Source organism: Eretmochelys imbricata, chromosome 3 (genome assembly GCF_965152235.1).
Source record: "Eretmochelys imbricata isolate rEreImb1 chromosome 3, rEreImb1.hap1, whole genome shotgun sequence".
In the NCBI taxonomy this organism is placed as follows: domain Eukaryota; kingdom Metazoa; phylum Chordata; order Testudines; family Cheloniidae; genus Eretmochelys; species Eretmochelys imbricata.
This window is the reverse complement of record NC_135574.1, coordinates 196,837,072-196,850,036: the sequence shown is the minus strand read 5'-3', so window position 1 is coordinate 196,850,036 and position 12,965 is coordinate 196,837,072. Positions and strand designations below refer to the sequence as shown.

The 12,965-nt window shown below is 38.1% G+C and overlaps 1 protein-coding gene across 4 annotated transcripts in view; it reads left to right on the top strand.

Annotated features, from left to right (window-relative positions):
• Positions 1 to 12,965, top strand: part of EHBP1 (EH domain binding protein 1) — a 320,086-nt gene that overhangs the window by 80,914 nt on the left and 226,207 nt on the right. For all 4 annotated transcript variants that reach the window (XM_077814056.1, XM_077814055.1, XM_077814053.1 and 1 more), the window contains one exon: positions 941 to 994. In XM_077814056.1, coding sequence (XP_077670182.1) covers positions 941 to 994 — 54 coding nt within the window. The remainder of the gene's footprint in view (positions 1 to 940; positions 995 to 12,965) is intronic.

Genomic DNA, 12,965 nt, shown 5'->3' with positions numbered 1-12,965 from the left:
CTTATTTTAAGATTGGAGGAAGGGTGGATGATAACCCAAGCCCCAGCTGCCCAGTGCTGACAGCCTGAGCCCCGTCACTGTCAGCCCCAGGAGGCTGGCGGGTCAGTTAATAGGGAGAGCCAGATAATGGAAGCTTGAATAAATGGGGTTCTACTGCATCTCAGAAAAACATGCATTCAACTGATACCTACATATATTGTAGCTAGGAAAACTAAACTTCTGCATTTCATTTTAATCACAGAAAAACACATATTTAAATTTTTTTATGGAAGAATTTTGTTTTTTTAATCATGGAAAACTAGAATCCCTGTTCATTTCCTCACATGACTGTTATTTAGCTATTCTGTCTAGCATAGAAGCCCATCATGCATCTTACTGTGGGGGGTAAAAGTGGTCTTATTCCCTGAACAAGAGTTGGCTGAAAAAGGAAGTCGTTCTCAAGCAGGATGGGTGTTGGTGTAACTTATAGCGACATGAGAGATTCTACCTGAAGAGTTGCGTTATGTTTCCTGATCACACTGATGGTCCTTAGGCATGTGAAGATGAGGATAGGGACTTGACTTCTGCTGTACAAAAGCTACATGTTTGATCTAGACAGGAGCTTAGCTTCTGCCTCCGTTCTCTGCAAGATGTGGGACTATGGTGTAGTTATCAAGAGGGAAGGGGTTTTATAAATTAAATTGAAAAATTGATGAACCTCAGTGAAGGGTGGTAGAATTGTAGGCTCTGTTCTGAAAACATCTCTTGCTTGTACCAGTCCACAGCCAGTGAAAGTTTTATGGAGGTATTACGTACTGAAAGCTGTGTGTTGGCTAAAATATTTTTTCTGTGCCTCATCTCCGTCAAATAAGGAAACCTAAATAAATAAGTGGCAATGGTGAGTCAGTTGCAGTTTCTTATATCTGGGTAATTTTTAGATTTTTTTTTTCTTTTTTTCCAGGATCCCCATGCTGAGGAATTTGAAGACAAAGAGTGGACATTTGTCATAGAGAATGTAAGTCAGAACATAGTCATGTTTTTCCTTTTATGTGTGTGACACTTAATGATTTTGAAGGTTCATATGACTCGTATTAAGACTATTGAAAAAGGAGTGGGTTAAGTTTGAGCTGTTAAAACCAAAACTAAAACGTTAAACCGCAATAACAACAATAAAATTGCCTCATTAAAATAACTGCTCTATATGTCTGTATTGAAATCCAGTTGGGATGCAAAAATATTTTGCAATGTAGGGAAGCAATTTAAGCTAACATCAGAATCCTTCTTGCTTTAATTTCATGAACATTGGAGGGAACATGTGTGTTAAGAGCGGGATACTAAACTTGGAGTTCTTGAATTTCATTTGGCACTTCATGGTCTCACGTGCAGCTTTTTTCCTTTTTATGATGATAATAGCTAACGCTTATAAAGTGCTGTTCATCTGTAGGATTCCAAAATTCTTTGCAAGGGAGGTCAATATCATTATCCCCATTTTACAGATGGTGAAACTGAGACAGAGGGAGGAAAAGTGACTGGCCCAGGGTCACTCAGCAGGCCATCGATGGAGCTAGGATTTGAACCTAGTTGTCCTGGATTCCAGTCCAGTGCCCTCTTCACTAGATCATACTGTGCTTGTCTTGTGTGTTTAAAAAAAGATGACTACCTCTTCAGGTTGACCTCTGTGTATCCCCCTTATTGAGACAAAAGCGATGTGCTTTCAGAACTCTCTTGGAAAAGTTGATGAATATTTTGCATAAGTGAAAATGCACAAGATGGAAGGCAGGAATAGGGAGATCATACGAAAGTTAAGAAAAAAGCCCTCAAAATATTGAGAGACTTGTGATAAAAATCGCCAAAATTGGCAACATTGCACAATATGGCCAGCAGAACTTGTAGGATAAGTGATGGTGCATTCATATTTATGTATTTATAATATAAGGAAAGAACCAAACTTAATCCTACAAATTCAACTTGGATTCTGAGAGTTAACTGAAAAAATTACTTTTTTCTTGTAAACTGAACATACTTGATGGAGAAATTGCAAGACAAACATGGTATTCCACAATACCATTGATAGTCACTTTTTAGAGCAGATTCGCACTTTAATTATTTGACTAGTGCAGAATTGTTCAGATACATCCAGTGGAAACACAGGGGTGTTCTGGGCTGCTTAATAGTACCATCAAAGTAGAATCCATCTGTTGTGCTGCTTAATATGCCAAATATTCTAATGTTCCATTGATTTAAATATTATGTTAAAAGCAGAAAGCAGTTTGTCTAGGAAAGGGCCATCAGCAAAGTAGTTCATTTATACTCTTGGTTTTTAAATGTCAAGTTTCTATTTTCATTTATAAGAATTACTAAATAGGATGTAGCTTAGTTGTTGTTTATCACTTAGTGCTTTTCTCACTTAGTTCATTTTAGTTAAGGGAAGTCTCCAGCTCCCCTTTTCAAGAGTTCTCCAGAGCTTAGCAAAGTACTCTGGAAGCAACAATGCACTGTACATCCCTTCAGTCTACCCTTCTGGGTATGCTGTATTTGGGTTCCTATGGCCTTTGTGTAAGTTCTCTTTCAAAGATTACCATGGACACTTGATGCACTGTTGGCAGGACTCCACCTCTTTTTCCTTTTACACAGGGAAAGATCTTGTAGTCATGTGCTCTAACATGATATGTGGAAATATCCTGAGGAATGAGTAGCACATGTGAGTGCTTAGGGTCTCTGCAGTCTTGTTTTGACTTGGCAATTCCCAATTTAGCCTTATTTCCACCACCACAACCCCTGGTAGTGACACTGAAAGGGGAAGTCATGCTAGAGTCAATATTCCTCTCCCCTCAGTAGCTTGCAGCTTGACTGTCATTGGGACAGCCCTGAGATTATATATGTATGGATTATGCAGACTTTTCCAAAAACGGTATTGAGGCAGGTATCTCTTTCATTCAACATCTGAGTGAAGTGCCAAAACAGGACACTGGAGTTCCTATGTGACCTTGGGCAAGTCATTTAGCTACTCTTTGCCTCAGAACCCCATCTGTAAAATGGGGACAAATAGTACTTCCCTATACCTCACTGGGGTGATGTGAGGCTAAATACATTAAAGATCGTGAGGTGCTCAAATATTACAGTAATGGACACAATACATGTATCCAAGATAAATACTTTTTAGTCAAAACTATCTATCAATGTATTAAGAGGCACAAAGCAAGGAGGCAGAGAGCCTATGCTAAATCTATTCATCACCAGCTTCTCCCTCTTAGGAGCCAGTTCTCTATAGGTTTGTGAGATCTAAAATTTCAAAGGTGAACTTCTTTCACCTTATGCACCAAACTCAGTGCCCTCAGACTCCTTTAGTCTTCGTGCTCTGCTTTTTATCCAACTCCAAGCTCAGCGATAATACTAAATATTATACAGAAAGAGGCCTTAAGTTCATTTAAAAAATAAACTGCAAACCACAAGCTGCTTTCACAAAGAGCTGTCTTGGAAATAGTCAAATAGAATATGGCTGTGCTGCTTTCTTTATTATATACACCCATCTGCTTGGTAATGTTCAGCCTTCCATGAAACATGCTTGATGTGAGGAGCTAGTCTGGAATCAAAAGTTACATTTTCAGCAATCTCCTGAGTTATCCAGTCCCCCAGTTCTGTCTTAATAGCTGGTTTTTGTAAAAGGTGATTGAGAGCTGCACAGCAACTTTACATCTCAGGTATACTTTTGAGATAGACTTGAAAGCTATAGGTAAAGTCAAAAAACCTGATCTGCTAATATACTTGAGAAGTTGGAAAAAACCTTTTTTAAGGGGAATAGCACCACTCAGTGGTGAACAAAGAAATGTATGTCTGTTTGTTTGAGAAACTAGCAGTTCTATTACCTTGGACTGATGCTTGCTTACACTTCAGAATAATCAGTTCTATAGAACACCCAGTTGTTGAATATATTTTTAAAATCTCTCAACTCCCTGGAAAAGAGACTTTTGTATCCTTTAACCTTTGGACTACTATCACTGGAAGTAGTCATAACTTTACATGTTTTTAAAAAGGGAACATCCTTGTCATTGAATCTATGGAGGAAAGATTATTGCTGGTAATATTGGGACACTTTAGTGCCCTCGAATGTCCTGTGTTTTTATGCAGGTTGCTCCTGTGCCCTCAAATTCTGCAGGACTCTTCTTCTTGATATTTAGCAGCGCCACCAAAGAGTGATAGCAAAGCCCAGAATGATTTTGGGCTTGGAAGTTCTTTCATTAACCAAAGAATCTACATCATCCTAGTATAACAACTCTTTTTAGCTCTAGGTTTTGAGCCAGAACATTATTCAGACCAGCTAAAATACAGTAACAAAGAATTGTTTTTGCAGTACTCAGAACGGCAGTTCCACTGTGCCCAGTATGCCAGATCACTCGTATTTGGCTTAAATTTGTAGCATCAGGTCTCAGTTGGTTAAGAGTAACAACTTGATTCAAAATTATTCCGGGTTCAGAATGTCTTAATTAGCAGTGGGTGTGGCATGTGTGTAACATCGCCCATTGATTCCCATAATTTCACTGTAAATAAATGTCATAAACTTTTAAGTTAACATCTATGATTCTATGCTTTATCTGATCCGTCTCCCTGTTCAGAGCTGGATTTTTCCCTACAGCACTTTTTAATGCTTTGCCTGCTCTAGTTTTAAACTAGTTTCAACAAAGAGAATTTCACCATTTCTTTTGGGTAACGATTCCACAGATTAATCCATCCCACTGTCAGCAACTTTTTCTTAATATTTCAACTTAAATTTTCATTTTCTCAGTTTCTTCCCACTCCCTGATGTTTATTTTCTTTGTATATTTATAGATGTCTGTATTGTCCCCAATTCCACCTTGTTTTAGCTGCGCTATGAATATTTTGCTATCTGCATTTTTCCCCATCAGACAGATTTTCCCATCTCTTCATTTTGATAGTCTTTGCATGTTGGAGAGTGAGAATGCCATGGCTAGCAATTAGATCTGTACCATACTCTTCAAGGGTAATGGGGTTTCAAGCAATTAAGGATTAATAATTGGTCTATTTTACCGACTCAGTTCAGTGAGCAATATCTTCCTTCATTGCAAAACTAACCCAGAGTGATACTTTCTCTAACAGATGATCATCCCTTCCCTCATTTCTATAGTGCAGTTTGAACAGGTACTGTATTTCGCTCTGCTGGCCCTCTTTCCCTTCGTGATCTAAGTCCGGGCCTCCAAAGTTAATTGTTCAAGAGATGACTTTGGTTGAGCACTTCCTCGGGGAGAGGATCAAGAAGAGACTTTCCAGTAGAAAATATAAGTAACGGGGGAGATAAGACTGTTAAAAACATAATTAGTATCTCATAGTTTAAACTGTGTTCTGAATTTCAGAACTCCTCTCCATCTAAGTGAGAGAACAGTGCATAATTATCCAAGAGCGCTTTTGTCTCTAGGATACTTTCAGCACTTAGAAAAATTTTTAGTAGTGCATGATCTGGCCTGTGTTCATGCACAACTGAGGTTCCTCATAACATGGGCCTTTATTTAAAACTCCCTAGAAGACACAATTGTAGAAATGTAGTGAGTGTTAAATAAAGGCCAGTTATCTAGGGAAAGTGCAACAGCACTTAAGTACAAGATGTATTGAATGCTATTTGTAAATTTTCTGGTTGAAGGAAAGAGAAAGGGATGGGGGAGTGGGGAGAAGCTGGGAGGCAGAAGTACAAATGGCATTTGTAGTAGTTGCTAAAAGAAACCTCTAAAGACAAATTGGTCCCAGCATTTTGAAAACTTTCACTCACCCCACCTGCAAGCATGAAAATGGAGAGCCTCCTGTTTGAAATAAATGTAATTCAAACAATGTAAAAAAAACCCCTTATTTTCCCTTCCTAATATGTGCAGAATAATTTCTCTTCCTGTAAACATAACGAGGAAGAAAGGCTGGACTTCCCTCTGAGAGAAGGTCATCCATTGCATCAAGTTCTGTCATGGTTTTATGATACAGATAAATGGCTACTACTAGAATCTCTGTCTGTCAAACTCATGTTGTTTCTGGCTTAATCCTGCTCAACTAAATCCTTTATGATGGTTTCAGATCGTCATGAAGCTCTGGTTTCTCTGCAAGCTAGTAAATATGAAGATCCAAAGCCAAGTCTCGTTAATGTTTTCCAGGATTCATAGTAGGCTCCTCTATTTCCTGTATTTTGTATCCATTTCTCTGTTCTGTTTGATATAGGTCCTTATACCATGTTTATCACCATACTATCTAAATGCTTTTCAAATAGGGCAGTAGTTACAGCACTGTTTCTCTAAATCAGGAAAGTGGTCATAGCTGCATCATTGACATTGACCTTATTCCTTTTTTTATGCAACCAACTTATAGATTCCAAAACTAGAAGGAACCATTGTGATCATCCAGTGTGATCTCCTGTATGACACTGGCCATAGAACTTCCCAGAAATAATTCCTAGAGCAGATCTTTTAGAAAAACATCCAATCTTGACTTTAAAATGGTCAGTGATACAGAATCCACCACAACTCTTGATAAATTGTTCCAGTGGTTAATTATCTTCTTTGTTAAAATTGTACACTTATTTCCAGTCCCAATTTGTCTAGTTTTAACTTCCAACTATTCGATTGTGTTATACTTTCTCTGGTAAATTGAACATTCCATTCATTATTAAATATTTGTTCCCCATGTTGGTTCTTATAGGCTGTAATCAGATCACTCCTTAACCTTCTCTTTGCTAAGCTAAGTAGATTGAGCTCCTTGCGTCTGTCGCTATAAGGCAAGTTTTCTAATTCATTAATCATTCTTGGGACTCTTCACTGAACCCTCTTTAGTTTTTCAACATCCTACTTGAATTGTGGACACCAGAACTGGACATAGTACTCCAGCAGTGGTCATACCAGTGCCAAATACAGAGGTAAAAAAACCTCTCTGCTCCTACTCAAGATTCCCATTGATGCATCTGAGGATCGCATTGGCCTTTTTGGCCACAGTGACATACTGGAAGCTCATTTTCAGCTGATTATCCACCAAGACCCTCAAATAATTTTCAGGGTCCCTGCTTCCCAGGATGCAATCTCTTATCCTGTAGGTATGTCCTACATTCTTTGTTCTTAGACATGTATATTTACATTTACTTGTATTAAAACACACATTGTTTGCTTGCGCCCAGTTTACCAAGTGATCCAAAGCATTCTATATTAGTGACTTGTCGTCTTCATTATTTACTAAAACATCCAATTTTTGTGTCATCTGCAAACTTTATCAGCAATTTTATGTTTTCCTGCAGGTCATTAACAGTTTGTTAAATAGCACAAGGCCAAGACTTATTAGAGCTGCATCTTTGCCATATGCAGAAAGAGCAGTGCTTCAGACTTTCCACCTTTCAACCGCTGGTCCTACAGGTGAATGAGAAGTGCTTTGTTTCTTACTTCTCTATCCTTCACTTGAAGGTGATTTAAGACAGGATTATGAAGAAAAAACTGTCTTTCCCTTGAATAGCATGAAAGAATAATCATTGACATGTAGATACAGTCCTCAAGTGCAGACTCCTGACGGAGGACCCGTTCCTGGAAGGGACCGTGCTCTGTATGCTGCTATGCCCACACAAAGCTGCACTGACACTGGGGATCCATACAAGTGCAGCACTGCATCTACAAAAGGTCACCTGCGGGATTGAAACTGAACTGTTACTATGTTCTAATAGTGAGATATTGTGCTGGATCCTTTGCATATTTATCTTCTACACTGATTTTTCTGATGTTCAGGGTTGTCCTTTCAGAACAATTGGGTATGCTGTTTTAGTCTTTTTGAAGGTTACGAGAAGAAAGCATCATGAAGGGGACACATCTACTGAATCCATTCCAAATTCTCCTTATCAGAGATGCCAGCCTTCTACATTGAGAGTGGTTTATAATTAGACCTCAGAAGTGTATCTTTTTTTATAAGATACACCCATGTTGCCGGATGTGTTTATGTACCTTAACAAGCAAGATTATTTTTAAAAATTTCTTCAGAAAACTATATCCTGTCAATTCACTGGGCTGAAGAAGATTGTCTTGCTAAAAGCTTGTAATATTCTACAGCAGATAAATATTGAGGTTGACTGATTTAAGCTGAAAAGTAAGGTAGGGCTCTCTTCTCTTTTGTTGTATATTGGGCTCATATAAATTGAACCCAAACAAGTGTTATGGGTCATGTCAGTGGAGACTTATGTCCCCTAGGGTAAGACACTAAAGGGGTAGAGTATATAAGTAGTAAATCAAGTGACACCAACAAATTAATTTCTGTTTCAACCCCATGTACAGTAGTTATGAACCATTAAAGGCTGAAATGTGGGACAAAACTTCAAAATGAGGGGAACGTGAAAATAATACTGCAGGAAGTATTGCACTGTTGTTTCCAAAGTTTCTGGGGAGAAATCACACAAGATGGAACCAAAACCAGTGAGACCTAGGTTGAAATCCTGGTCCCTTTTTGAAGTCAGTACAAGTTTTGCCATTGAATTCATTGGAGCCAGAATTTCAATCCTAGTATTTAGTTCCCCTCTCAATTACATTGGTTTTACACTGATGTTGCTACTCTGAATTCAGTGGAATTATTCTTGATTTATACGAGAATCAAACCCAGAGTCTGGATGTCAGCAGACCTCTTCATCTGGCTAATTCTAGTACTAGATGTTTTGAAACAAATGCCAATTCAGCACAGTAACTTGAAACTCCTAGCACTTTTAGCTTGCTTTGCAAAAAAGAACTGGACTATCTGATAAGGTGATCACTTACTTCCTGATCAGTCACTGATCAGTTATTATAGAATCTTGGGTATCTCTTCTAGTGTATTTTTCAAGCATGTAGGATGTAATTTAAATTGACTATTTGATTTATTAAAAAAGTTACATTGTTTTGTATTTTTTTCATGAAATAATGTTTGGCTTAAAATGAGAGAGAACCACGTTAGCCTCTTTCAGAATTAAATGCATGCATTAAATACTCTAGAATAGGAAGCTCATAGTTCAGACATGCTTTCCTGGTGCTTTAATTCCCCTGTCAGATTCTGCTGTATGTGATTATGTGAGCTGTGACTGGCTGGCTGTGTAAATTAGGCTGGGTATTCTCGTCTGTATATAGCTAGGAATTAAATGCTGTTTTGTCAGCCATCTCATTCTTTTTCTGCTTTAAATTTAATAGAAAATGAGAAAAGTTGTTTTTCTTTTTGCTTACATTAAATATTTAGCACTTTGTTCTAGTTCAGAAATTTTTGAGATTAGGTTTTTGGAGCAAAACTCTTAGCAGTCCTTGTCTTGATTGGCTGATCGGTTTCTGAAGGGAAGGGTAGGAAAACTTCCCGAGTTTTGCAGTGATTGGGTCTGATCCTGCATTCGTTACACATCCTCTCAGCACTGCTTGTACACACTGAGTGAAATGCTGGCTGAATTGCAGTCAGTAGCAAAACTCCCATTGACTACAACAGAACCAAGATTTCACCCATTGTATTTAGTGGGTGTGTTGGATGTGCAAGAAATGCAGGATTGCACACCGTATTTGTGGATGTTTTTCCTTCTGAATGTTAGAACACATGAACATGAGACACTGGCAGTACTGGCCTGAGCTAGCCATAGTGTGGGCAAATGCTGTGTAAGCTTTTCTAGACAACTTCATTTAAATTCTGACCTGCAGCAACCCTTATTCCTGAGCAAAGCCTGCCAGCCGTGACAAATTGTGCTAAATTATGCAGTACTATAACTTAATCTGCAGTGGATGTTTTACTTGTGACAAAACAAATATGAATCCAGGTGTCCTGAAATAAGACATCCTCTACTGCTCTAGAAATTCATATTAAATCATTCATTAAAGTGGCACTATAAGGTTAAAAAACCCAAAATTTCTGACCTTAATAAAAGTTTTGATAAATCAATTTGAAAGAACGTTTAAAACCTAATTTAGATTTTACCATTTATGCTGTTAACATTATACTCGTTTTGGGCAATTAAAAAAGCTTAGTCAGGAAATCTTTAAATTCAATCCATCTCTTTTCTATTGTACTTTTGAAAAATATTCATTAAACATCTGTTAATCTGAGTCTTTTCCCAAAAAAGGAAACATTGGGCCCAAACTATCCTATAAATGATGAGAATTGTTTCTGATGCAATGTTAATGACCATGCACAGTAACATTTTATTTTATAATTATCTCTATAAACTGAATCAAATATTTTAATCAAGGGGCTTTTTTTTTTTTAAACTAGGTGACCTTGCTGGTGGGGGATGTAATACTACATTCATTGTGTTAAAACATCTCAGTTTTAAAATAAGAAAGTGGTAGAAAGTATCTTATTTTGTGATATTTATACTACAATTATATTAAAGAGTTTCATAGATGAAAGATGGAAAAAGGAGAATGCTGGGAGTTGAATATAATGGCTTAGTTATTACACTCTAGTTTTTATAAGCTCAGTAAATGCTGTAAACAATAACACTTACAATGGAATGAGTTTGATGACACATAATTTATATGGTTATTATTGATTCACAGTAGTAAAGCACAATCTGTTTTCTAAATTGCTGGAACGATTTTGTTTCGTTTTTTTCATCTTACTTCCTGCTAGTTACCTTCTAATATCTTTCCTATAGCGGAGAGTGTCCTGTGTGAGACAGCTGACCAGAGCGGATATCAGATTCTTTACCAGCTGGAGGGAGGAAGCTGATAACTAAGGCAGTCAGCTCTGGAAACAAACCTCTAATACTACATTAGGCATGTTTAAAACCAGCAGTATGTGTTTCAGCAATTCTTAGCATATGTTTATTCATAGAAAATCAGCAGTAAAATATACTTGCCAGTGCATACAAGAGACTGAGTCTACATGAGGTCTTTTCTTTTTCAAACATCAAATATCAGAACAGCGTCTTGGTAATCGTTTTACAGTGGGATTCTAATCTCACTCCAGATGTAAACTGAGCTGACCAACTTGTCTTTTAATATAAAAGTATTTGTTTGCAGAATGTTCAAGTGCCCTGTTTGTGTGCAGGCCCCACCCACCCACCCACCCCCGCGCGCACACACACAATGTGTTCTCTTGATACGGTGCAAATTCTTCTATTTAAAATGCTGCTCATTGACATAACATTGTGTTATACAGATCTCCTTTTTGACCCTGGAGGACAGTGGCCATTCAGCAAATACCACTATCATGGAAAGGGTATAATGCAAGACACTCAGTATAAGAGAAAAGAAGAAGACAAAATTGCCAACATCATTTAATGAAAAATATTTTTGACACAAGTTGCCTCCTCAGGCAGACAGCTTGGGAGTCCAGTTAATGTGCTGATGGGTCTGAGATAATACTTGTACAATTGCATTTGAACAGTATGCAAAAATGTGTCTCTAAAAGCAAACCCTCAGAATATCCATTATTATGTAAAATTGTAATTCTGCGTTAAGTAGTTGGATGTGGGTATAGTTGTCAATAACGAGAACATCATGCAGTGCATATTATCAAAACGATGTGACCACCAGTAACGTGCTGGCCAGCTGACCTAAGGGTTGTGGTTTACACATGCTTTTAGAGATACCATGTGGCAAGGTGGTAGAGCTGAGTGATTGTTTTCAGCCTCTTAGAGTAGGTTGCTAGCCATCTTGCTACTTTCAATTATGTGACAGTTGCATCAATTTTAGAAGGAACTGAAGCAATTGGTCTTCATAAGATATTTGATACCATTAAATTTGGCTCCACTCCATTTAATTTTCTATTTGTTTTCCAGTGTAGTCTTCATTTTAAAGGAGTACTACTTTCTCAAATGATTTTTATATGTAATTTATAACTCTTGCCTTCTCCCCTTTCATTGTTTTCTAATCTCATAGGGCTTCGAAAATAAAATTTCTCAGACTGTATTGTCTCTTTATGTTTTGAATGGTAGCAATATAAGTAAGTCTTTAGCTATATGGGGGAAAGAGCTAGGCCATTCTGGAGCATAGAAATAGGGGGTGTCTGGTAAAAAGGTGGTGAAGTCTGTTAATTGGGATAGGGTTGGGGAGCAGCAGCTGAAAGAGAACAGGGGGCAAGTCCTGAACAGTATATTACTCATTCTCAGTGCTCTGCACTGAGATACTGAAAATGATGTGTCCACCATGTTCTAAGGGCTGGTTTAGGTTAAATCATTTGTCTGCGCTCAGTGATATGGTAACAATGCGTTTCCCAGCTGTTTGAAAAGCAGTGTTTAATGAGACACCCACCGGGATTAACTCAGTCTATTTTTGCCAAAGAAACATTTAAAAATAACCCACCAACCCAGAACCAAATGCCTTAGAAGCAAAAGAAGCCATTATCTTTTCTACCATTGCTTTCCAAAATGTGGGCATCAGAACTGGCTCTTTTTAAAATAAATTCAATGGAGTAAATCAACAGATCACAGCATCAAGTACCAGACAGTACTTTCTGCTCTAATCAAGCAGAAGACAAAACAAAATGGAAAGCTTTAAAACAACTAGAATATGGAATCCTGAGCATGTTTTCTTGTGTTCAGATGTACTCAGATTTGTCATGTTTAAGCACTGACACGGAGGCTAAATGCCAGGCCTTTTTTGACTCATCAGAAGGTAGGTGTAGTGACATTTGCAATGAGAAGTAAAATCCTGAGTGCTGTCTGAGCCACCGACTGCTGAATCTCAGCTCTTTGTGAGATATGCAGAATTCTGACTCTCCTGGAGGAGTGTTTTACAGGGTGAAGCTCTGATTGATCTCTAGGGTCTAGCATCAGAATGACCTCACTGCACCTGAAGTGGTCGGAGCTGTTGTCTGGCTTGTAGGGAAAAGTGTTTGACCCCTTTAAGAGCCAGACAGCCAGAGAGTGACTTGCTGCGGCAGCTTCCGACCAGGTCAGTGTGGGGATGCAAACCCTTCCCTCCCCAAGTGACTGGAAGAGAGGGGGGAGTACAGTAACTCCTCACTTAACATTGTAGTTATGTTCCTGAAAAACGCGACTTTAAGCGAAATGATGTTAAGCG